The sequence below is a fragment of the Hesperophylax consimilis genome, chromosome 27 (genome assembly GCF_061612785.1).
Source record: "Hesperophylax consimilis isolate HC1 chromosome 27, BYU_Hcon_1.0, whole genome shotgun sequence".
Lineage (NCBI taxonomy): Eukaryota > Metazoa > Arthropoda > Insecta > Trichoptera > Limnephilidae > Hesperophylax > Hesperophylax consimilis.
The window spans coordinates 951239-977237 of record NC_142862.1 but is presented as its reverse complement, the minus strand read 5'-3'; the positions used below and the strand labels follow the sequence as shown (position 1 = coordinate 977237).

The following is a 25999-nucleotide window of genomic DNA, read 5'->3' as shown; positions in this document are numbered from 1 at the left end:
GAATATTTTTTTACTTTAGTTTTCAGTTTGGAGTTGGTACATACACGACACAGCCGACATGGGTTTGCACGTTTTGCCGTTGAGGGTATTATGTCTGGCATGTGTTTCGCTAATCCTTTGGCTGACAAACGGAGTGGATCATCAGAAAAACGTGACGTAAATTGAGATGGTTCACTGTATTTTTCTATTAATTGTCTTATAACTTTCAATTGAAAATCTGCTAATGTAGTATTTTTTCCGGTAACCTTGTTGAAGAGCGTGTGCGAATTTAATAAATAAAGATCTATTATATAGAAAACCACTTTTTTGTACCATTTTATTGACTTCCTCATGCATTTCAAACTGCTCAACATCATGTCGGTTTTGTCGACTGCGCCCATATGTAAATTGTAATCCAAGATACATTTTGGTTTAAATATTGGTTCATTTGTTTCCCTGTTAACTCTTCCTATTGGAGATGAAGAGCTGTCGTGTATAGTTGTGATCATATGAATTTCACGCTTATCTTGCCATTTTAAAGCTAACAGTGGTCCATGGTGTTTTGCCTCTATTTCCCCCTTTTTTAATTTTTCGAAACTTGGCATGGTCTTTCTATTTTTGCGCACTGTTCCACAAGCATTAGTTTTCTTGCTATGAAGAAAATCAAATAGTTTTGGGCTGCTATACCAGTTGTCGACCCAAAGATTATGTCCTTTACCTAAATAATTTTCGAGCAATGTCGTTACGACAGCTCCCGAAACGCCAAGGCACTGATTGTCTGTTATGTCTGTACCTTCACCAACGTAAATAATAAAGTCTAAAACAAAACCAGTCTTACAATCGCACATGACAAACATTTTTATTCCGAAACGGTGACGTTTAGAAGGTAAATATTGTTTAAAAGCTAGCCTACCCTTAAAAAGAAACATGCTTTCGTCGATGCACAAGTTTTCTTCGGGTACCAATGTCTCTTTGAATATTTTTCTGGTGTGATCAAATAACATTTTAATTTTATGCAATTTGTCACCAGGGATTTGTGTTCTAGAATCACAGAAGTGTAACATTCTATGTAAAATCTCGTACCGATCCCTTGGCATGGTTTTTCCAAATATGTTATTCGACATCAAAGGATCGGTAGACCAATGCTCTTCTATCATCAGATTACGATTTCTGGTCATTAACATAGTCAAAGCAAAGTAAATATACATTTTTTTAACCGATGTCCCCACCCATCTGTTGAGGCGAGAATGTTTGGATGGTGGTCCCTTTTCAAGAACAGCCAGATAAAATTTATTAGTCTCTTCAACAATTTTCTCCATTATCTCATTATTTAAAAAATATTCAAAATATGCAACTTCTTCTGAATTATCTGAAAGTAATCTAGACGGATTAACTCCAGACAAGAAGTCATCAAATTCATAAACAATTGGTATAAAAGGACCTGTACTCCAATTGTTAACTATTTCTTCAGGAATAACATTTGATGTCTGTAATATATGGAAGTGAGGCATGGAACTGGCAGAAGAAGGCTGAAAGTAGACTGAATACTGTAGAAATGAGATCCCTGAGGCATATGTGCGTAAAACCATAATATTATTCTTTTTGAGGTATTATGTTGTTAAAATCAAAATTCCCCGTCCAGGGGAATATTCCCCAGAAATATATTCCCGGGAATTTATACATCACTAGTTATGACTAGAGATGGCAAAATTTAGCATTAATTTTCAGATTTTTTAGCATTAACAATTGGAAATTTAGCGTTTTATAGCATTTTGAGGCATAATTTAGCGTTTTGTAGCAAAATAGAAAAAAATATATTTTTTGAATTTTTTTAGCTCATATTAAGTATTTTTGGTAAAATATAGGTTTAACCTTCATTTGCAAGTATTTCCATGTGAAAGATTATAAATAATTAATTTTAATATTAAATTAATAAGGAAGGAAACTCTAAGTACGGGTCGAACACAAACACAACAAATGCAGATTGCGATTAACATCAATAGGCGTAATTTATTTCGCACAAATTGTGTAATGTCAAAAAGCAATTTTAGCCTATAGTACAAAAATATTAAATATTTACACATAAAATAGTAACAATATTATAAAAAATCGTAGGAAAGGCTTCCAAAAATGAAATAAAGTAGGCATAATACTTTTCCCTGCACATTCACATGAAACTACCTTCCTTATGCATTTTTCTCAATTCTTCTTTAGTTGTACTGGACTAAATATTACTGTATCAGCTTCTCCAATTTGTATGGTTCTTTGACTTCTGAAATACGCTATATTCTCGGAAAGCGTTTAAATTCAGCGTACAGTATAAATTAAAAATATTAAATATTTACACATAAAATAGTAACAAAATTGTAAAAAGAGGTAGGACAGGCTTCCAAAAATGAAATACATATAGTAGGCATATTTGAAATACAGGTAAATACAAAAAACAATGGAAAAGGCACTTTACTGATTGAATGATAGCATTGCGCACGTTTCAATAGTGGGCTCCTTCATTCTCGTACGCCTGTCAGTCAATACCCTGTATTTTCGGGAAATTCGCGCCTATTTTTCTAAATAGAATAATTTAGCTGAAATACGGCCAAAATAACGTTTTTCGCGTTAATTCGCGAAATAGAAATCACTGGAAACACTTTCAAATGCCTTGAAACGCAAAGAAAACTTATAAATGCCCTATTTTCGAACCATAAATATTTTTTCGCGTTTTTAGTTAAAACGAAATTTTGCCATCTCTAGTTATGACACATCAAAACTGAGATAAATTATTCTTTACCTAACATAAATAAATAATCACATTTTTTTCATGTGAATACGGTGCAAAAGTCCTAACTGCTCCCATCCATATGGAGACAGTGAGGGATGCTAGCATCCTTGATTGGAGTATGTTGTGAGGCAGAAGGGGTAAATTTTCTTTACTCCGCTACTCACAAATTATAACAAAACTTTGTTTCAACTTAATTACCACAAGAAGCAACTATTTACATCTGGAGAGATGGTAAAAGCATTTAAGTTCCATTTTTCCAATCAAGTTCATAGGTAAAAACAAGTTACATATAAATAACAATATTTTGTTATTAATATTTCTATTTTGTGTTTGATGTCAAGATTAAGCGTTGGCAACACGTAATTTCATAACGAACCACTCGGCCTTTTGCTTCCGATTGACAAACGAGAGCTACAAATCGATGGATATCTCGCTAATATTGGATAAACAATATATTAAAATCCGCCAAAACTAGACAACGGTGTAGTTCGAGATCAAAATATCAAACCACTCACAGTTTTTTCCAAAGACATCCAGAGTTTTCATTGGTGGATAGGCAACAATATGATGTCACAAGCCATGGAGATTACCGTGTCTTTTCTACGGTTCCAATTTTTGATCAGAGTTATAAACCCCTGCTCATCTGGTAACTCCAGGAAAATTTACAGGAAATGAGGTTTAAATTCTTCAGCTGGTACAGACTTATCTGTATGGTTAGCGCCTGTTTGGTTACCAGTACAAATATATTTAGTTCCATAGATAATGGAAACAAGGAAGATGGGTCGTGATCCATTGCAAAAGTGCGCACACAAATACATGTCGCCAACGGTCCTCACCGGTACTACTGCAAGTCATACATACCAAATGCATAACTTTCATTGGCTCCGCCGCTTTTAGGTCCGTGCAGTTTGGTCATAATTCGGCGACAATCAGCACGCTTCGATGCCACATCTCCCTTTGATTACATTATCTACGGAACTAATTGAAAGTTTAATAGTAAATAATAATACAATTTATGTTTTCCTTTTGTCAGTTTTATTTTAATTCGAGGTTTTATACAAGTAGTAAAGTTTTTGATAAAAAAGTCTTCAATTATAACATAACGTGAAACGAAAAACATTCAAAATTAGCCATTCCTTCAGTCTTTATCAGTTCAAGGCCAACAGTGACCATATAAAACCAGAAGATATGGTCGGACAGACGAGTTTACGCGAATGTTCGCAATCATCAAATATAGTGCACTAGAGATGGGCGTTTCAGTTTCAAAATAACCAAAACTTTTTCAGTTTCACAAAAGAAACGGTTACTTGAAACTATATAAAAACAATATGATAAATTCTCAAACACAATCCTTATGTTTTAAGTTATTTCAGAAAACATCATTTTGAAATAATTTTTATTGCAATTTTTTTGTTCCTACAAAACCTATAAACGTAGCTTTATAATAATACATTGACCCCATAGCACAGTTGGCACGCTTCATTGCAATTATTGAAAATACATAATTCATTTAACATGTTCTAAAAACTGCTGATTTTCTCCCATTTCGGTTTTAAGAGTATTTTGGCATTGCATAAAATCAAAATAATTGGAATATTTCTAAATGTATCCGAAAATTAAAAAGTGTTTTTGAAAGGTGATGGAATACGTTTTCAAATTTAAATACATATTTTTTGAAATATTAAAATTTTGATGGTAAACTTAAGGTGTACATTGTAATTCTTCTATGGTTAACTTCTAGATTATGATATAAAACATGTTGTTTTCTCTTTCCGACAGTAAGGTAGACAACAATCTCTGTGAGACCATATGACTTGTTCCCAAAAGTGAACAAATAGCCTGAGGGGTTACATATACTAAAAATGTTCCTTTTCTTACGTTTTCGTTTTAATGATGCGGTGTAAGATTGCACTGAAAGCGTTTGGTTGTAAAAAGTTATTAAGGTGTTTCGCGTGTACGGACGGGTGTTAATTTTTATTGTAACAGTTTCTAAATGCGTTGTTCATGAGGGTTTTATTGACGGTTTGCGGAGGATTTACGTTTACATCAGCATGAATACTTTTATAAATTTTGTTTAAGTCAGGACAAAAGAATGATTTTTCTCGTATGTGAATACGAAAATGTACGAAAAAGAATTACTGCAGTCAGAACACGAGAATGGTTTCTCTCCGCTTTGAATGCGAAAATGCATTTTTAAATCAAATTTTTGTGAATAGCGACACGAGAATGGTTTTCTCCGCTGTGAAACTGTTGCAACCATTTTGGAACTTAAAACTGTGACAAATAAACCGTTTCACATTATTTTACCCATCTCTAATTTACACCAATGCTATCAACAAAATTGTACTGTTAATAGTTTTGAAATGCGATGAGTAACAGGTAATATTTAAAACTGCTGAAACGGTTTAAAAATAAAACATTACATTTTTGATAATTTCTTTTGTAGGAAAAATTAACCACAATACAACGTCTACATATTTATTAAAAAAAAATAAGGAAATTTAAGGCCTTCCCTCTTGTCTTAAATTATTTTAAAAAAAAACACTCCAGGTGGGCAGTTGTTACATAAAAACGAGATAATTAGATGTTTGCTGATAAACAGGTAGGGTTGTCGCATTTGATCGAAGATTATTAGCACTTTGAAATTTGAACAGTCCCCGTTAAATGCGGATTCACTGCCTGTTTCAGTGTTTAGATCAGCCGTCAAGCATAACGTACATGCTGTTACGGTCGATCACGATGATCAGAATGTTTATCGATGGTTAACGGACACGGTCCAAATGCCACTAATCAATCGTTGATCAAATGTGACGGAGGTTCAAGCAACCCGACCCTAGAATAGGAATTGAGTTCTGGTCGTTAGAATTAGTCATTTACACCAGTCAACTTACGGCCAAATTCCTCGAAACATTTGTCTGTTTTTCTCTGCCCACACTGTAGTGGTTCTTATTTTATGTACAAGATTAAAGTATCGCAATAGAAAAATCTTTTTAATTATGTTGACGTCGGTCCTCTCATTTAACTTTATCCTTTTTGGAAGAATTCGCCAAGTCGGGGGTTTTTGATGACTGCAAAAAGAAGAAAAAATTATTAAGTAGGGAATAGAGAAATATGCAGGAGAATAATAATTTGCACGAAATCCATATTGCCGATCGCTTGGGATGTTGTTATTCTTTAGGTATGTGAGCAACTTTTTATCAACCACCCTTTCCAATACCTTTAAAAGTGTGGAGGTGATGGCTATGGGGCAGTAATTGGAAGGATCGGAGCGGTCCCCTCGGAGGAATTGGGTGGACAATGGCCTTTTTCCAAACATCTGGCACCTTTAAACTTATGAGTGAGAGTTTAAATAATTTTGAGGGCAAGTTTATAATGAAATTGGTTTTTAACCTAGATAGTGTCTCGGATAAACACATCTGATTTTTATTTGTATGGGATACATAGTTGTGACCGTTATCGTTTTATTTTGTGTGCCTTGTTCCGTTTCATGTTGTGTTTAGATTTATTAATATTATCTTTTTCAATGATAAATATGCATTCAAAAACCTTTAAATAGCTCTAAAAAAGACAAGATACACAAAAATTAACAAAGAATCATATTTAGGTGTAATACATACACATTACTACGCATAGATAATAGAAACAAAGCGGGCCATGAACCATTATTTGTATTGCATCCAGTGGCGGCTCGTGACTTTTGGGTGTTCTAGAGTGCTAATATTACAAAAAATGGCATTATTGATGTTGTTGTAGCTGAAAACCATTTTTATTTTTTTCGAACATTCGATTTTTTGTATGAAGATTGTCAAGAAATTTCAGTTTTGCCGTGCGCTGCATAGATTTCCTGAAAATCTTCATACAAAAATCGAATTTTTGAAAAATAATAGAAAATGGTTTTCAGCTACAACAACATCAATGATGCCATTTTTTGTAACATTAGCACTCTCATCATCATCATCATCATCACTTTTGGCTCTACAACCCCTGGTGGGTCTTGGCCTCCTCAAGAGTCTTCCTCCACTCATCTCGGTCCCGCGCCAGATCTCTCCAGTTTCGAAGCTCCAAGGCAGACAAATCTTTGAGGAAGTTGTCGCTCCATCTTAACCTTGGCCTTCCCAGGCTCCTTCTCCCTATCGGTCTTGAGCTCAGCAGGGACTTTGGTTCTTGATGCTCGGTCATTCTCTCCACATGAATATTAGCACTCTAGAATACTCAAAAGTCACGAGCCGCCACTGATTGCATTGTGCGCAGTCTATGTACACATCAAAAGCATAACTTTCATTGTATACTCGCTTTGATAGTTTGTGCAGTTTGGTCTTAGCTCGCTGACAGTCCACACACTTCCATGGCATATCTCCCATTGTTTCTATTATGTATGGCTTTATTGTAGAATACTTTAAAAAAGTAAGATAAAATAATGCCGAATTATGTACTTATCTGTTCCCTATTTTGAGATATTAAACATGAAAGATTCACAGCACTCAGAACAATATAGCACTTGTAACAAGAGCGTGAAGAATTTATTACCTCTTGGATGGCATTTTCAGTAGACTCTGCTGCTAGCGCATCTGCGGCAGCCTTCATCGTCAGGAAGTCGGGTGTCCAAAATCCTGGAAAAATAAAGTCACAATATAAGTAAAGACAGATGTACCCTATGTGATATAGACCATTATCATCTCTCCAACACGCAGATGACTGATTCACGTCCCACACAGTTCTGCGAGAGTGGTAGTTAATCATTGCGAAACGTTGCTTAAAATGTGTACTTCCACAACTCCTCCTACCCTGGTAATGTGATGATAATGCACGGTTGGTTTTGACTGAAGAGCCGTAGTTTGAATGGTACCGACCTGAGGGTTCCTCGTCCAGCTCCAGTAACTCCAGCTCCGTTAGGCCCTGGGTGCACTTCTTGAAGCGCAGCACCAGGTCAGAGAAGTACTCAAAGAAAGTCTTGCCCTCGTCCGGAGTGAAGAGAGCCTGCAAAAATAATATAGTTAACATTTTTAATTGAACAGAACTAAGTCATCTTCTGTGTGAAGAAATGTAGAAAACGTCTAATTATTACTCCAGGGTTGTTGGCATGTCTGTGTGTCCAAAGTACAGTAAATTTTACGTCAATTCAGGTGAAATTGATCAAAGATGACGATTAAAAACCATAATTATTTCTTGAACAAATGATCAATTCCGTTGGTCTGTCTGTGGCTTGGGAGTCGAGAGGTCTATGTATGTAAATTGGGACATAAGTTTTCTTTCAAATAGGAGTAGATCACACTTCTAGGGATTAACTGTTCTGTTGCACAAATACATTCAAGCATGTGCTCATTCTGGTATCTTCCGTCTTTCCGATTTCATACAAGATGCGTGAGAAGAAAAATTTTAGTGGATGACGTGCGTTTGACCTCTCTCTTGGACGGTAACCGACATTTTGATCGTAAGCAAAAAGATTGTATGCATAAATTGCATATAAAAAGGTTGTAACTATCATTTGATCGTAAATTTCTATTGGATTGTATTATTTGCCAATGATCATTTTGCTTAGGATCATTTAATTACAATCATTTTGTATCCAATAATTTTGTTTACAATAATTTTACCAATGTATTTTATAGTAGTCCTCTGGGACTGTGACAAAGAGATGTGGTGTTCTGTGACAAAGAAAGCCTTCTGACTGATCTATTTCATAGAATGAGCCATTGCCCAGATAAATTATAGAACTGCTGCTTGAGAGCTGCCGGGCTAGGAACTAAAGCGGTCCCCTCTTCCTCTGCTCCGTGCCCTTCTCCCTCCCTCGTGAGTTCTTGCCAAGGTTCTTGCCAGGTCGTACGGTTAATAAGAAATACTACAAGGAAGTTATGCAACATTTGCGTGAAGCAATATGGCTCAAACGATCGAAATTGTGGAAAAATAAATCATGGATTTTGCATCACGATAATGCACCAGTTCACACATCAATGCTTGTTCGTGATTATTTTGCCAAAAACAACACCGTAATCATGCCTCAACCACCGTATTCACCAGATTTGGCTCCCGGACACTTTTTCCTATTCCCGAAACTGAAGAGACCAATGAAAAGAAAGCGTTTTGCCACAATTGATGAGATAAAGTCAGAATGAGCTGATGGCCATACTGAAAAGAAAATTCCAGAAGTGCTTCGAAGATTGGAAGACGCGCTGGCATAAGTGCATTATATCTGAGGGGGATTACTTTGAAGGGGAGAAAATGGATATTGATGAATGTGAAAGGTCTTAAGATTGTAAAAGGGTGGTTGGTACCTTGAACTTGTTGTAGCAGTGATGACCCTTCTTGCGGATAAGATGCGCCTTTTGCTCAAAGTCCACGGTCTCCTTCTCGGACAGCTTCCACTGGTTGGGGAGGCCGATATAGCGCCGGATCCGCTTCACTGTCTCCACGGGGCTCGGGTGCTTTAGCAGCATCACCTGCTTGACTTCCAACTCTAAGGGACCAAAATAAAATGGTTAACAAAACATATAATCTGACTCCTTACAACTATTTGATGGGTGAGAAACACAAGTTAATGTCCTAATCATTTTAATTTGAAATTTTTATTTTAACTTTAAAATAACGCAACTAACTAACCATCATCGCGTTTCTGGGTAGGGGTAGGCAGGGAGGACAGACCGTCAAACAACTCGGTCTTGGCACAAACTTCTTGCCTCATTCACATTCATACATCGTCTATTTTTGTGACTTGTGACATGGCAAATGTTCAGGAGAGGAGAAAACTTCTATTTATGTATGTTTAAACTTCTTTGCAAAAATAGTACAAATTTATAATAATAGTTTATAAATTTTATCAATAAAATGTATATATATATATATATATATATTTTTTTTAATAAGAAATACCAAATAGTGTAAAATTGCGGGATTATGCCATGGTACACTAGCGCCTATAGTGGCCAGAGTTGCCGGCCAATACAAGGAGTTGGATGTATCATTCATATTTGGTAATACCTACTCGTATTGTGAAAATATACTTATATACATTGACAGCAGAGGTTACAGTAGAACCCCTTTAATTCGAACCCGATAATTCGAAAAAACGCGTATTTCGAAATTTTCGCCAAAAAAATATCTACAGAAATTTTTTTTCATAAAAAATGGTTTTTTAATTCGAAATTCGTTAATTCGTAATTTATTTTTGTCCGCACACGAAAATTTGTTCATGTAATACGAAAAAATTCGATTTTTTTCGAAAATAAATCATAAAATTTCGTAAATCTGAATCTAAAAGACAGCCGTGTCGGTAAAATGCTGAAAAATGTGTTTTTACGTGGTTATACATCGTCCTAATGAGTATTATTATTTTGTAAATCTGAATTGATTTACACCGGAATGTTGTATTTTTTCCCGATTTATTTCAAATATCCGAGTTTGAAGGGCCGAGAAGATACGTTTTACGCGGAAATATGTCGTAGTTTTACGAATTTACACCAAATATCTGAATTTAAAGGGTCGGCCGCGACGAAACTCGGCCGTGAAATCTCGATTTACGCGTAAATATATCGCATTTTTACGAATTTATTTCGAATATCTAAATTAAGAAATAAAGGAATAATTCGTATTAATACAAATAAAGAAAGTATCCTAAGATACTACCTGGTTTTGAAGGGGCGACCGAGAAACTCGATTTTCGGTGTCTTTTTAAAAAAATTTTTATTCCTTAAATTTCGAATTACGTGGGAATTTGTTAATTTGAAATTTGATTTTTGGTGTCCCGTGGATTCTACTGTATATATGATTTTATAAAGAGTACTAAATGGCTATAAGGAGTCACCTTGTGCTCGTTATAACCAAGTTGACTGTATTCATATTATTATACAACAGATTGGCTTCAATGCACAAAAATTAATTTGCAAAATATGTTTGAATTGTCAAAATTTTACTCGGAACACCATTGTATAAAAAACATAATGTTGCATGAGCTTTTTATAAATAACAAGAAATGCGCATCGAGTTTCGAACAAAATTTGTGTTTTTACTCAGAACGCACATAATATTAAATTAGCTTTACATAATATGCAATCTCATCACATTAATTCATGACACAGTGTCATCAGATTTAGGATAGTGACTTTAATTGATGCAATGCTCTAAAATTGATTGATAAAGATTGCAAAACATGCAGTAAAAACTATTATAATCATTTTTATATTCTTAATTTTTTTTAAAACAGATGAAAGCGAATGTGCATGGTAGAAGAAGGAAGTGCATGGTGGAAGCACGAGGAAGACACGAATGTGAATGCAGTAAGAATGTTGGGAGGAAGATGGGGATAGCTGCGTCGCCCCTCAGCGGCTATGTGAGGGTTTACGTAGGTACGTTGTGAAGCTGAAGGTAGTGGTAGTGGGGAGGGGAGAGGAAGACTCACCAGCTATCTGCGTCAGCATCTGGATGCAGGACTGCAGGTCGGGGCTGTTGTAGCTCAGCGCACCTTGGATGCGCTGATCCAAGTCCAGGAGTTTGTTCTCTGTTTTGAAGAAGTCCAGGCGACTCCTCCGGATGTCTGCGGAAGGTATTAGACACAATCGATGATAATAGAAACATTATTAGTATGAAAGCACATGCACAATGCGCGTCTCTGACACGGTTCATCCATACTGCGGCACAGCGGTACCCCATCTTTGCTTCTGCCTACATACCAATAGCACAACTTTCATTGCATCGCCACTTCGGTCACAGATTGACGACAGTCGCCACATTTCCATTCCATATTTCCCTTTGTTTCTATTATCTATGGAATTATATTTAATATTTCATTTTATAGGAATATTTGTTTCTTCTTGGGAATAATGATTAATAAGTAGTTATGGTTCAAATGTTGTTACAATATACTGTTAAATTACTCATCTGGTAACTCATCAAATCGTCGCATTAATTCGTAGAATGCGTAACTCCCAAATGTAAAATTTTACAGGAGGCACAAAAAACCTCGTAGTGAAAAAAAATGAATATATTTGGAAATTTATTTTCATTCATTAAACTTTTGTAAGTTAAGGCTTTCTATTTCAAATCGGAGTTAGGAAGTTTATGTAAAAACCGAGAATGGAGATACGCATTTTACAAAAGATACATACTTTTCTGCGAACAGTTTTATGAACAACCTAGCGGAAAATTTGGGAGATAGGAATTTTACATTTACAAAATAAAACACAACAATGTATGTGTATGTCGAGGCAGTCTATTTAGATGCATTTTAATGATTTTAATGATGCGGAATTAAAGGAGTGGTAATCCTTTTCTAATGTCTGTTTTAAGTCTTGTAAATGCTGGTACTTTTCCTTCCTTAAGGGATTAAATCTGACTCTCAAGTGAAATCTTCAAACTCTGGAGATCATTACAGATTCGGCGACGGTTTTGTGCTGGGTGAGATCTACACTGACCGGGAGTAGTCGTGTCAGAGATGATCGTTAAGTGACGCTTGGAGTTGATGAAGGAGATTGTAGAAGAATTTGATCTGACATTGTCGATCACCCTTGTTGTCCTGTAGAAATAAAACTGATGTACTTACTAGGGTTTGCAAGACCCGGGCAAAGAGTAGCCATGACAGGAAACGTTGTGAAAGAGACTCCTCAGAGTGTGAAGATAGGTGGGAGAGACTTGAAAGTGGAACTGGTGAGCAAACATGTGCTTTAAGCGTAGAAACTCTTCATGCTCAGCATCACTTTGGAGTAAAGTGAACGCTTCATCTTGCCCGGCTGATCGATCCCGAGGCGAGAAGAAAGGACGTCGATAGATGCGTGCGTTCCTGCGTACAATGCAGGACAATTGAACCTCCACCATCATCCCATGAAGCGGGTAATCTTAATGTTGTGACAACCTGGAGTCGCTTGGCAGTTGATGTTACTCATTTCGGTAGGAAATGTTTACTCACATTTATCGATTGCGGTCCAAGTAGATTTGCCGTGTGGCGGGAAATCGAGTCAGATAATGCAGCTTCGATTATCAGACATTTGGAAGAAGTGTTTCGGGAAAGAGACTCGCCCAAAGTAGTTCTCATGGACAATGGTACTCCATTTTGTTCCTACAGTGTTACAGATAAGTGTAAGAGATGGAATGTTCGTCAAAGATTTTGCGCGGCATACCGACCAGCTGGAAACGGTATAGTTGAACGACATCATCAAACAATAAAGAGAACTGCAGCCAGAAGTGGAAGCGATTCCCTGCAGGCAGTGTTTCGGTACAATCTTTGGCTGCAAAAAGTCAGGATGATCGAGGTATTGCGCTGTCTAGTATAGTTCACACTTCACACTCGTGGAGACACCCTTCTGCGCAAGTGAATATAGAAGAGGAAGTATTGACTGAGCTCTAAGTGGGCGATCTTCTTGCGGTTAAACCAGTAGATGGGAGATGCACATCGTGCATGGAAGGGTGACAGGACTTACTTCAGTCAACAACATCGAAGTAGATGGCATACCAAGACATGTGCTTGACCCGCGGAAGATGCCTGACAGAGAACGGACTGTGTCTGAGGAGAGACGAGATGGAATTGCCGCACGTTCCACCGTAAATATTTTGGGTTTGTTTGAAGAGGACAGTGAAGAACCGGATCCGGATATGCATCAGGAGGAGATCCACTTGCAAAGAGATGGTGACCTTGAAGAAGAGATAATCACAGAACAAGGACCTATTAGGTATTTACGAAACCGCAGAGGCACATAAAACAAGAGAGCTACGGCAGAGCGTCACACGGTGCAGAAGACGTCAGTTTAGACTACAGATACAAAACACTATTCGTGACTTCACAATTAAAATTAAGGTTATAAAATGTTCAAAATTGATTAATCAACTTATCTCAGTTAATTTCACGGTAAAACTATTACACCGTAAATAAATTTCCTCAGTCAAAAATACAACAAGCGTGCACGGCTCACCGGCCAATACTGAATTAAGGAGTTACAAGTATTCGCGAGTAAAAATGGCACCATAATTTTACGCAGTTTCCTAATTTGTGTTTATCTAAAAGGTTAATATTTTTTTAAATTTTCGAGTTTTACTAGTCGATGCGGGTCTAATTTTAACACCAGATGGCATTAAAAACGTATTTTCGAAAAATTTGGAGTTACGCAGTCTACGAATTAATGCGACGAAATACATTATTTTTTCTTTCTTTTTGAAATATTTTGTGTTTGTATGTAGTATGACTTTATGTTTGTGATTATTCTTTGCTTCACTCAAATGTAAATTGTTAACCTTGAAACAGATTTAGTCCTAGTGAGGTTGATTTTTATGAGAAAAAACGTGATTTATGTATAGTGAGAAGCAATAAAAAAATAAATTTCAAATAGGTATGTAGGCATTGAATTTTTTATTTTTATGTGAATTTTAAACTGTTGTAAGTTCTAGCAGTTTTAGCGTCATGAAATTTGTCCAGCTGTTCCTGTTTGAAATTTTTAGATCAACCGAACTATTTTCAACACTATAAAGCTATGAAGCTTAGAAATATCCATCAATCAAATCACGTATTAACAAGATGACACTTGCGGGTAAGAAGAACATCTGTAAATACCTACCGTGTTCTCTCTCCTTTCTTAGCATGACAAGTTCATCTTCGGTCAGCTGCAAATCAGTCTCCAGTTGTGTGGGAATGGTCTCCGGCTTCGTCTCACCACTCTCTGCAAATAACCAAATTATTTTACGTCGCAGCAGAATTTCAGCTGCTCGGAGCCAGGGTAACTATGGCATCTGAATTTTCCCAGAAACATTGCGATGCTGAAGAAAGCAAAGGAGGGGAAGGAGAAGCAAAATAGAAAGGTCACTAAACATGGCTAAAGCCATATCAAGCAATCTTCCAACTTATGTTTTTTTTCAATCTTCCACTCTGGAATGTGCTGCAAGTATACCTTACATTATTTTAAATGCTTGAATTGTGAAATAACGCAATTCAATAAAATTTACTTGTGCATGCCGGGATTTGACCCGGCGACCTTCAGATTGCTAGTCGAGAGCCGTACGTACCCCTCGACTGCGGAGGCTGTCAAACAAGCTATTATTTATCAGACGTAAAATAAAAACTATTCTGAAGAAACTTTGCAAATAAACTGTATTTAAATTAGGCACATAATTTTTTTTTTTTTAATTGATTTGATTATGATTTGAAACCAATGATAATAATTACCTAATTGCCGTTTAAGCCTGAGTGAATTTCTGGCAGTGTTGTTCTCCCAAATTTGTCTCGCAGAAGGGGTGCCGAAAGTTTCGGGGCGATCCTGTAATTAAATCAATCATTTATATATACATATAGATAACTGTAGGATTGTAGTCCGGTCGGTTGCTGAGTTGACAAATGCGTGGACCAAGAATAGGCCTTTAACGGGGGGATCTTTCAAATGTAAAAAAAACAAAATAACGCTGATTGGTTATTTGATTTTCTGTGAAGCATCACAACCACGGGCTTTGACAAGCTTTTTATGACAATCACTTATTTCTATCAAGATTTCCGTATTGTCGTGTATTGCCTATTCTCGTTGAAGTATTATTGCCTTGTTTTGATTTTTTTACACTAGCTCCACGTGGAAAATTCCCTGGGGAAAATAATTCCCATCAGGGCCTTTGTCATCTTCGGGGATGACATAGGCCTGTATGTCAGCTGTATGGCGGGTTTTTTAAAGGAAAGGACGGAGAGGAAGATCTGGGAAGGAAAAAGGTATGAGGGGTGGGTAGGAATCTGGGGGTCAGTGTGTCCAGGAGTGACGGACGTTTGAATTCATCCCTCCCACTGCAGGGCAAGGCGTTGGGTCGAGAAAGACCTGCTGGAGAGGTAAAAAGATGTCCCTCAGCTACTATTAACGGGCAAGACAATAATTGTTAGACAATAGGCAATAATAGGCTATTTATCTTGCTCGTTTACCAGCACCTTTAGTCTGTCCCAAACAACATGTATTAGAGGCGTTTACCAGCACCTTTAGTCTGTCCCAAACACCATGTAGGTATCAGAGGCGTTTACCAGCATCTTTAGTCTGTCCTAAACACCATGTAGGTATCAGAGGCGTTTACCAGCACCTTTACTCTGTCCCAAACACCATGTACGTATCAGAGGCGTTTACCAGTACCTTTAGTCTGTCCCAAACACCATGTAGGTATCAGGACAGCCCTTGACTGAATTTGAAAGCGTATTTCATTGCCTTTCAAGAACAGTTTTTAGTTAACGAGTAAGTTCAGAAATATGTATTCAATTTATTTGGATTTTACTGCAAATCGGAAATACTCCAATCTTCTGACAGAATATGCTTGAGGGTTAAATGATAACGGGAGCTGCATACCTATAACTTCAATTTTTTTTCAGCAAAAGGAGTCATATCTATCACTCCACGATACATCGACTTCGAAAATTGTACAAGGCAAACTAACGATCACATCAACAAAGCCATGATAATGTCGATTAAAGTTATTTTTTAAAACACCCTGTTTGCAGTTTTTGCCATCACATTACAAACCTATAATTCAACAATGGTTCTGGGTGGTCATTTTTCAAAAACAAACTAATCGCCAGAATTTGATTACTATTAATTTTTAACAGATTAAAAACTTAAAACTCGCGATAACCGGGCGCAGTGCTAATACCGAATTCATACCGACAAGTTTGTATCTAGATTTGTAGCGCTCTAACATCCAACATTGTTAATTAATTCCAAACTAACTAATCATTCCAAACATTTGGTATACGCATGTGCAACGTGTTGTCATTGACCAAGGATGGGTATTCGTTTGCGCCGTGAATACACGCGCTGAACAAATGTCTTCACTGATCTAACAAATGAATTGCCATTATGAGAGTAGTCGTCTCCCTCATTTCACGGTTTCAGCCACTAGGGCCAGTGCCCACAGTGAAAGCATGTCATGTGACGTCACGTCTTCGGCATTTCGAAATATGCACGACGCGAGGCTAGTACGGAGTTGCTAAGATTTTGTTTCTATTACTTATATAAAATCTTATGTTACCATGAATGTGCGTCAGTGCATTGCACAAATGCACTAAAGCAGGGACCGCCTCCGGTAGGTATGATAAACAATATAATTTCACTTGTGATTTAATGAGATTATGAACATTCTAAAATTCAAGCATACATAATTCTTATTGTTTTAAGCACACATGTACTTATAATGAATTTATGCCACCGCTCTTACAATAAATAGTTGGTATCGTAATGGTCAGCATAGTTGCCTTCCAAGCAGTTGATCGGGGTTCAATTCTCAACTGTGGTAATTACAAAAAAAAAAATTTAAAAATTTTAATTTTTATATTTAAAAATACATTTATTTAAAAAAAAAAAACTAACCTGGAACAACTTGATTCCTACAAACTTCCCGGATGGCAGCAGGCACAGGAGGATACTCTCTTTGGCAGGTGTATTTTCTGCAACAGAAAGAAAAGTATTACAAAATAAAACAGACCATTCAGTCTGTTCATAGTGCTTCAAAAAATTTACCAAGAATACATGGCACAATAGTGGAACATACTCTCAGTATCGCCCTGATGTAAGACCACCATTCAGAATTGAAACTTTGCTTGAAATGGCTTTGGCCGTGTTTGGTGTCCAGATTTGAATAGCCAGGTGCTTCCCTACCTTCTCTTTCCCATCTGCTTCCCCTCCCCACTACCTTTAGCCTCATAACATATCCCATTTGGAGATGCCATAGTATCACTGGTTCCACTCGGTTTGTAACAGTGTGTTTAATTATTGTAATTCATTTTTTTTAATAAATTTTTTATCAATATATATCATTGAAGAAGAATATAATACTAATAAACCTTAACGAAACATGAAACAGAACAAGGCATAGAAAAATAAAAAGGTAACGATCTCAAACGGGAATCGAACCCAGAATCTCTGACTTACCGGGAAAGCGCCTCTAACCACTCAGACAAGACAGAGATAGATCATGGATTCGATTCCCAGTTGAGACCGTTCCCTTTTTATTTTTAGGTGTCTTAATCTGTTTCATGTTTCTTTTAGATTTATTAGTATTATCTTCTTCTTAAATTATATGTATGTATGTATATAGTTTAATTTATACACAAGTGGAGGTAAAGTAATTTTTGCTGATGAAAAAAATTTCAATGCTTATTTAGAAATTCTAAGAAAATTAGGATTCCGAGAAAATATATGAATTAATTTTGTATTTCGTACGTAGTTACGTTGCAATTTGCTGTGTTAACACATTGTTTGCGGGAGACGCTTAAAAGCGTCTTTTGCGTACTGTTGGTAGAGAGCGGGAGACGCTTAAAAGCGTTTTTCGTATTTGTACACTATTGGTAAAGCGCGGGAGACGCCAAAATGCGTTGTAGGTACACTTAGAGTAACAATATATTACGAACTTGTGTTAATATTGAATGTAACTAACGTTAGCTAAAGAAGGAGTTAGCGCAACACGGCATAATACCCCAAAAACAAATAACAAAAATGTAAGATAAATGTTTCGTTTTTTTTAAATCTTTATATTTCTTCGGTGTTAAAGCGATATTGTTTCGTTCAAGACGTTCTCTATTTTCTTTTCTGTCTACATTCCGCTTTAAAAATTTCTTACAAAGTATTTGTGTGCTGTGCTCGAAAATTTATTTGTTACATAATAAAGGGATATTTTTTCATAAAAAATACCCTATAAAATGGACTACGGTAATGATAATCGATTACAATAAATATATGAAAGGCATTTACCTAGCAGACCAATATCTTTCGTATTATTCTATTTTACGAAAAACCACCAAATGGACAAAAAGGCTAGCGATGTATATAATAAATTATGCATTATTCAACTCATTTCTGTGTACAACTCCGTAAAAGAAAGGAAAATAATATATAAAAAAATTTTTAAGGAAATCGCAGAGCACTGGATGGCTGATCAGATTTCGTCAGATAATAGTCAAGACCCGGAACCAACACCATCAACATCTGGTATCCGAAAAAAATCTTCAAAATCTGATCCTCCAGGAAGACTATCGATGGATATGCGAAAACATATATTGGAAAAGATTGAAGGCCCTGGTAAAAATAAGAATCTGCGAAAGCGATGTCGTGTGTGCGCGGTACACAAAATACTTAGCGAAACCCGGTACATGTGTAAATTCTATGATGTAACTTTACATGAAGGGAATTGTTTCCAACGATTTCATACTTTCAAACAATATTAGTGTTTAGTGGTGTGTATTTAAAAAAATATATATACTATGTTGAATGTGCATAAAATGACTAAATAGACAATACGACAAAAGTGCAGTTTTTTCAATTTTTTTTTTAATTTAAACTTATATATCGTAATTGTTTCTTCAAAAATATAAAAATTTGTGACCAGATCATAATAAAAAATTTCGAATAAGGTAAAATACTGGAAATTTTATTTAAATTTGATCAATAGTTCAGAAGTTATAGCTATTTTACATGAAACGGAATTTTGCGCGCGAACATGATAAAAATTGCCCGCTTTACGGCGTAGATTGATTAAAAAACCCCCCGCAAACATTGTGTTAAGACAGTTGTTTAATTAGCTTAAGTGTGTTCAAAAATATGCAAGGATTACATTTTTATCATAAATATCAAACACAAGGAGAAAATAATGTTTTATTAAACGTTTAAAAAAAAAGTTAATCTTTTAAATATTGAATAGTGAAACTTACAAAAGTACAAAAATTAGTTTTAACTCTGTCTTGATATCACACATCCCTTGCTTCATTATTACATGTTCTGACATGCATGTAGTGCACAAGAGTCACAACCGTCTGGAGCCAGTGAGACTATGACACCCTCGTTTGGAGCATGTTGTGAAGGAGAAAAGTAAGAGGAAGAATAAGTGGAGAAGACCTGGCTATTCAGATCTGATCACATATGAATTCCGTGCCTTGCGTACTACTAAAATAAGCAACAAATTATATGAATTAAACCTTGAGATAAGCTCTTGATACGGTCTCCAAGAAACTGGTCCACCTGCTGATTTCCTTTTTCAGTTTCATCTCCCAAAACCAAATTATCTTCCGAATCGCTGGAATCGTCTGCAGTCATATTATCGGGGGCCATTTCAGGGAGAACATTAAATTCCCCGCTGGAGTGGCTGGATTCACTTTCAAAATCAGACGGGTGGAAATTGCTGCTGGCGGCACTGCAGGAGGTCTCGCCCCAAGCATCAAACTCAGGGTCGTCTGATATCAGGGATTTTTTAATGTTTTTTCTGGCCACCGCAACGCACGCTCGTTCTGGCATCACCTTCTTGATTTGTGTGCTCTTCAATGTAGAATTGCGTTTAACCTTGGTTTTGAATCGCTTCAAGACATTGACGCGTTTGTGTTTACGGTTAGGTCTGATCTTTACGTCGCTCCTTTTAGATGTTTTGATGGCATTCTTGTACCTGAGATTGAACCTGCACGTAACGGTCCCTTCATCTTTTTGCTTCAAATTCTTTGCTTTTAAGACACCAGACTCTTCATCGCTTGTCCAGTTAAAAGAGTTGTCTTTTAACTGGACAACGAAGTTTACCTGAGAATCGGGTGCCACTTCCTGCCGCTTAAAAATTTTGAAACATGATGAATAGTAATCTAAAGGGACCCGGTGCCAGGGTATAACCCAGGCAGTGTACAAGACAAGTTCGGCTTTTTTTACTATGTTTGAAAAACTTTTGTCAACCGAGTCATCCTTCATTATTTCAGCGACTTCATTTGTTTCATTAAGTAATTTTTTTGTATAGTCTTTCCGGACAGCGTAGAATGGACCATCGAAGATATCACTTTCATCCGAGTATATATCTGTGTTGAGTTCAGAGCTTATATAATAACAGTATACTTCGGGATCTACGTTCCCTTCGCTGTCACTGGAGCTATCTGACGAAGAGCTCAAAACATCCTTTGACTTGATGATTTTTCCTTTATTGAGTAAATGTGATAAAAAACGACGAAACTTCCGATTTTCTGCAACGTATATGTTGAGAAGTTTTTTCTTTATTTTCTCATACCTTACGGACTTTTTAACTGATGGAAATTTTAAAATCGTTGTTCGCAATTCAAGTGAATTAAATGCTTCATAGTTGTCTTTAACATTGCTTTCATCAATTTTTAAGCGATTTTTGCGAACTATGGGCAGATTTCTGGGCCTTTTCTCTACACTTTTAACATCGGACATCACCTTCCGAGTGGAATAAAAGCTGAATCGCGGTTCAATGACTTCCTGATTTTCAAATGCAGAGTAGTCACATAGCTTTTCTTTCAAGTGTTTTTTCACAAATAAATTAATATTATCGACAATTGATAGAAAAAGACGATGTTTAGTGGATTTCTTCTTTAAATTACCAATATGACGATGCGTGGTAAGTTTTGGTTCAATTAATGTCTGATTACTCTCCGGAATATCACCGACTTGATTATCATCCGATGAAAACAACAAATCTTCTTGGTTTTCAGTTCTTTCAGCATTTAAGGGAAAAATGATGGTATCTCCGAAATTGTCCAAATCACAAATCAGATCAGTTTCAGTAGAGGAGAAAGATGATACAGTTTTTATATTTGGTTGGTTAGGTAGACACACCATATCGTAACAATTCATCAAATCAACTTGAGAGAGGCTTACTTCATTTTGTAAAATATTGCAATTGGCCACCAGCAGACTTCCCAAGTTCGATGGCATACAGAAATCTTCATTTTGTAAGAGCTGAGAATCACTTTCAACGATCATTGAATGATTAGCATTATATAAACAATTGTAATCTGGATGCTTCTCCACAGAGCATTGTTTTCCATTTATTGAATAGTCACTAATATTATTGACAAGTTCTGGGGAGTTTGACGAGGTATGGAAACCTTCATTTTGTAATTGCTGAGAATTAATTACGTGAATCGGGAGATTCATAATATCCAAACAATTGTTATGTGAAGGCTTCTCCACAGAGCATTGTTTTCCATTTATTGAATAATCACTAATATTATTGACAAGTTCTGGTGAGTTTGACGGGATATGGAAATCTTCATTTTGTAATTGCTGAATTCCCAGATTCTCAATTCTCTGAATCGGGAGATTAATAATATCCAAACAGTTGTTATCTGAAGGCTTCTCCACAGAGCGTTGTTTTCCATTTATTGAATAATCACTAATATTATTGACAAGTTCTGGTGAGTTTGACGCGAAATGGAAATCTTCATTTTGTAATTGCTGAATTCTCAGATTCTCAATTCTCTGAATCGGGAGATTGACAATATCCAAGCAGTTGTTATCTGAAGGCTTCTTTACATTTTGCGGTGCATCTTGTTGGTAAAGAGAACCTTGATATTCATTTTGGCTGTAGAAAAAACTTGGATCGATACTCATTAGGTCATAAATTTCCCTGTCCACTGTTTCATTGCACAGTACTTGAGCTATTCTGGATGTCAAATCATCATCAACTTCCATATCGGAGTCTAAATCGACCGTAGAATTGGGCACAACATCATCGCAAAATTTGTCAACTCTTGAAGAATTAACCTCCATTTCCGTATCAACAATTTCCATTTTTAAATCATCAACTTCCAACAATTTTTCTGATGTTTTAGGAGTAGATGATGCTGCAACATCTTCCTTATTGGGATCCATTACAACATCCTGCTGTGAAAACTTTTCATAATGGGTCTCAAAAGTTTTTTTTTCATCCATATAATTTATCACAGCTTTCTTAAGTTGGACAACATTTTTAACATCACATTTCTTCAATTCAGCACATTTTGCGCCCAAACCATCATCGAATTTATGAGGTTTGATAATTATATTAACATTGTTATAATCCTTCAATGAATCTTCAATGTTCACTGTATTTTTTTTAATTCTCATGTTCTTTTTACCATTGTTGACCTTTCTCGTCATTCCTTTATTTGCTCCTTTCACATTGTATATACAACCACTCCTTAAAACTCTACTAACTTCCATCACGAAATCTTTTTTTATACTTAATATTTACGAAACCACAAACGACCGAACTTGCTGAAGTTGAACAATCAATTGGAGGGAAATTAACAAAGATTTTCCACCAGTGTTGCCACTTTTTTCTTCAGTGTTGCCAGCAAAATAAATCAAAGACAATTATTAAGTACCCACCCACTTTTGTGGGGATAATTATACAAATACCTCAAAACGATGGCAATAAAAACTCATGACACAAATATTTTATAAATAGAATTACTGACCTTCTGCATTTTTTCTTTTTAATGTATCTTTGTCTTCCAGTTCACTCTGAAACATAAACAATTAATTATAATTAGATACACAATACTAGTAATTCTGTGAACAGTAGACCTCACGTCCAAAAAAGTAGTTTCTAATTTTCTCTTATTATTTAATATATGTAAATCAGAACAAAAATTTGCCTGAAATCATAAGATTTGTAAGAACGTACTTAAATACCTATCTACTTAATTAAGTACCTAATATTTTATTTTATTTATTATAAACCATATATTTTATGCAACATTATTTATTTCAAATAATTAATTAGTCCATCCACTCACGGGGCAACTGAAACTTAACTGAAACTGGTTGGCAGTTGCCAGTTGCAACCTGGTCGGCAGTGGAGATTCTCTCACGGCGCAACTCAAGTTTACTATTTCACAAACATCTAAGCTTTTCACAATTATCTAAGCTTGTTTAACCAAAGAATGATGAAGAACACTTCAGCTGTCATTTGTCACTATCATTATTTTCTTGCAGAATCAGGAAGCCTATAGTCGTAAATACAAAAGAATTTTTCAACCTCTAGAAAAAATTTAATGTTTTTCTCCTTGCACATATCTTAATTTAACAGCTTTTGTGGCATGGACAAATCACAAATTTCTTCAAAACTGAGATATCTATGGACAATTGGCAACAGAAAATGCCCAAACGATTAGCACAGTGAGTTGCGAGTGACTGGTTTTGTCGCCGTTGAAAACTGGTTTTTGGTAAATTGCGCCGTGTGCGGACCGCCACTGAAATAGACAGGAGCGGGACAGTTCCCGAAAATTCCAGAATGTTCCGGGATGTTCTGGAATGCTCTCAAATACTCTTGAATGTTCTGCACTGTTCTAGAAATTTGTAGAGGGCGAAACATCCAGCCTTATATAACAAAATCAGAGACATACGGATCCATAGTAAAAATACTTGACAGCATATCTCCTTGTATTATAGTATCTTTTGGCAGGTGGTATCAGATGGTACCAGCACTCCATGCGCCGACCGTGTTCAGTCCTTCCATCTCCCGTAAACATGTGATATAAATATATAACCTGTTTCAAGAATTCATTATTCACAACTAAATTCCATATTGTTTTTGTACTCTCTCTTTGAAACATCATAACTTTAGTGTATTTACATTTATCAATCAATTTATTGTGCTTGTATAATAATTTTTTTTTAAATAACATAACTAACCGCATTGACGAGGTTGAACCTCTCTTCGAGTTTTCTCGTATCTCCGTTCAACTCCTTTCCTTCCTTGGCTTTCTTTCCCTTCTTCTTGGTGATGGAATTGCCCCCCTCTTTAGTGTTGCCGCCCGGCAGTGGTGTTACCGCCATTTCGGAATCTGGGTTTGGAGTCGCCGCACCAGTCTGCTCCGACTCCTCGGTCTCCATGGAAGTCGCTTCTTCCAAGGATCCAGGGGAGAGAAGCTTAGGGCGTTTGGCTTTAGTTCCCTCGGGAGAAGAATCCTGGGCTTCCATGTCCATATACCTTAGAATGTACAATTTGAAGGCTATAGATGTGTCCGTGACAGCTGTTGTGCCTGCTGAGATAGCAGAGCACTAAATGGCAGAGTTTCAACTGCTCGGAGGCAATGGAGCTATGGCACTGTTGTGAGTAGAGGAGGGGAGGAGGGGAGGAGGGGAGGGGAGGAGAGGTCAGAGATAAGTATAATTTAAGTATCGGTATCTGGATATTATTTATATTTTACTAGCTTTACCCGCGGCTTCACTCACGTGATATCAGGAAGAAATTACTGTACAGAGATTTTTCAAATGGGAATGAAATGTTTTTTCCCGAATGAAAAATAGCCTATGTCACTTCCCAGTCCTCCAACTATCCCTTTGCAAAAAATAACGATAAACAAACAAACATACTTTCGCACTTATAATTTTAGTTGGGATATTTCATTTAGAAAGGTGATGTCGCTGAGGTACAAATATTATATTGCAGTGAAATCTCCATCGAGCGTATTTCGAATAATCGTTTGTTTATTTCTTCCAGTCCCGAATTAATTTCATTCAAAACTAGATTGCATCGATCATTCCTTTATGCATCATTTTACCGAATTAATTGTTTAAACATGCAATTTTTATACTATTTCATTCGATCAATCTCTGCCGTCCGGCGGCCGTTTCTGTTATTATTTACCGGTTATCTTTTTACCTTCATAGTTTTGAGCCTTTCAACTTTCCAAAATGAACTGTCAGGTGGAAAAGTAGTAAAAATTGTTAAAAAAGTGGAAAAAAAAATTGCCGAAAAACGCTTTGATGTAGCTTGACATTTTATTTTACTCGACATTGCGGCATTTTAATTACATTTTCATTTATATATGAAAGATTATCATTTTTAGAAAATTAAACATTAAGTAAGAATTTTTTCAATATTCCCGCACTTGGAAATCAATAAATATAGGTTTCACTGTACATATTTACATACACATTAGAAGTATTCTGTCGTTTAAGTATATAATAGTACTGCGGTATCCGGGAAGGCCTGTCATCAGGTAGTAGACATTGTTGTACCGTGGGCCAAGTCCTTCCTCGCTACTCTTTTTTTTTTTTTTTTTCTTTTTATTTAGGAAGCAAACAGTCTTACAATAAAAAATTATAACAATAAACATTCATATGTTCTAGACCAATTAAGTTCCATTGAGTTAAATGGCAAAAAAATAAACATAATAAAGAAATACATAAAATTAAAAACAAATACAAAAAATACAACTTTTCGCATAGCTATACTATTCACTACGGGTGATAATAATGTAATTTTCACAACAAAAAAATCGAATAAAATAAAAGTATTTTAATTTATTAATTTATTAAGCTGAATTTTATATGATATTAAGTTATGGTTGAAAATGTCTACATCTCTAGAGGCATTGTGAGTTTCACAGATACGTACTATTACAGAGTTTTGTGCGTATTTGGATTTACAATGTGGTATTCTAAATAAATCTTTCGATCTGATGTTTTGCTTGGGGCAACGAAATGCAATCCTTTCTAACAGATATGATGAATCAACAAGGCAGTTCACGATTTTGTGTAAGAATAATGCATC

General features: G+C 36.0%; 1 protein-coding gene across 1 annotated transcript in view; it reads right to left on the bottom strand.

Annotated features, from left to right (window-relative positions):
- Window positions 1-3704: 3704 nt before the first annotated feature.
- Window positions 3705-25999, bottom strand: part of Jasper (JIL-1 anchoring and stabilizing protein) — a 33560-nt gene continuing 11265 nt past the window's right edge. Inside the window, exons 8-17 of the mRNA XM_089647714.1 lie at window positions 24133-24430; window positions 22914-22959; window positions 17059-17135; window positions 14898-14988; window positions 14293-14394; window positions 11151-11285; window positions 9031-9212; window positions 7609-7735; window positions 7286-7368; window positions 3705-5826 (exon numbers count right to left, since the gene is read on the bottom strand). Coding sequence (XP_089503840.1) covers window positions 5773-5826; window positions 7286-7368; window positions 7609-7735; window positions 9031-9212; window positions 11151-11285; window positions 14293-14394; window positions 14898-14988; window positions 17059-17135; window positions 22914-22959; window positions 24133-24430 — 1195 coding nt within the window. The 3' untranslated portion in view covers window positions 3705-5772. The remainder of the gene's footprint in view (window positions 5827-7285; window positions 7369-7608; window positions 7736-9030; window positions 9213-11150; window positions 11286-14292; window positions 14395-14897; window positions 14989-17058; window positions 17136-22913; window positions 22960-24132; window positions 24431-25999) is intronic.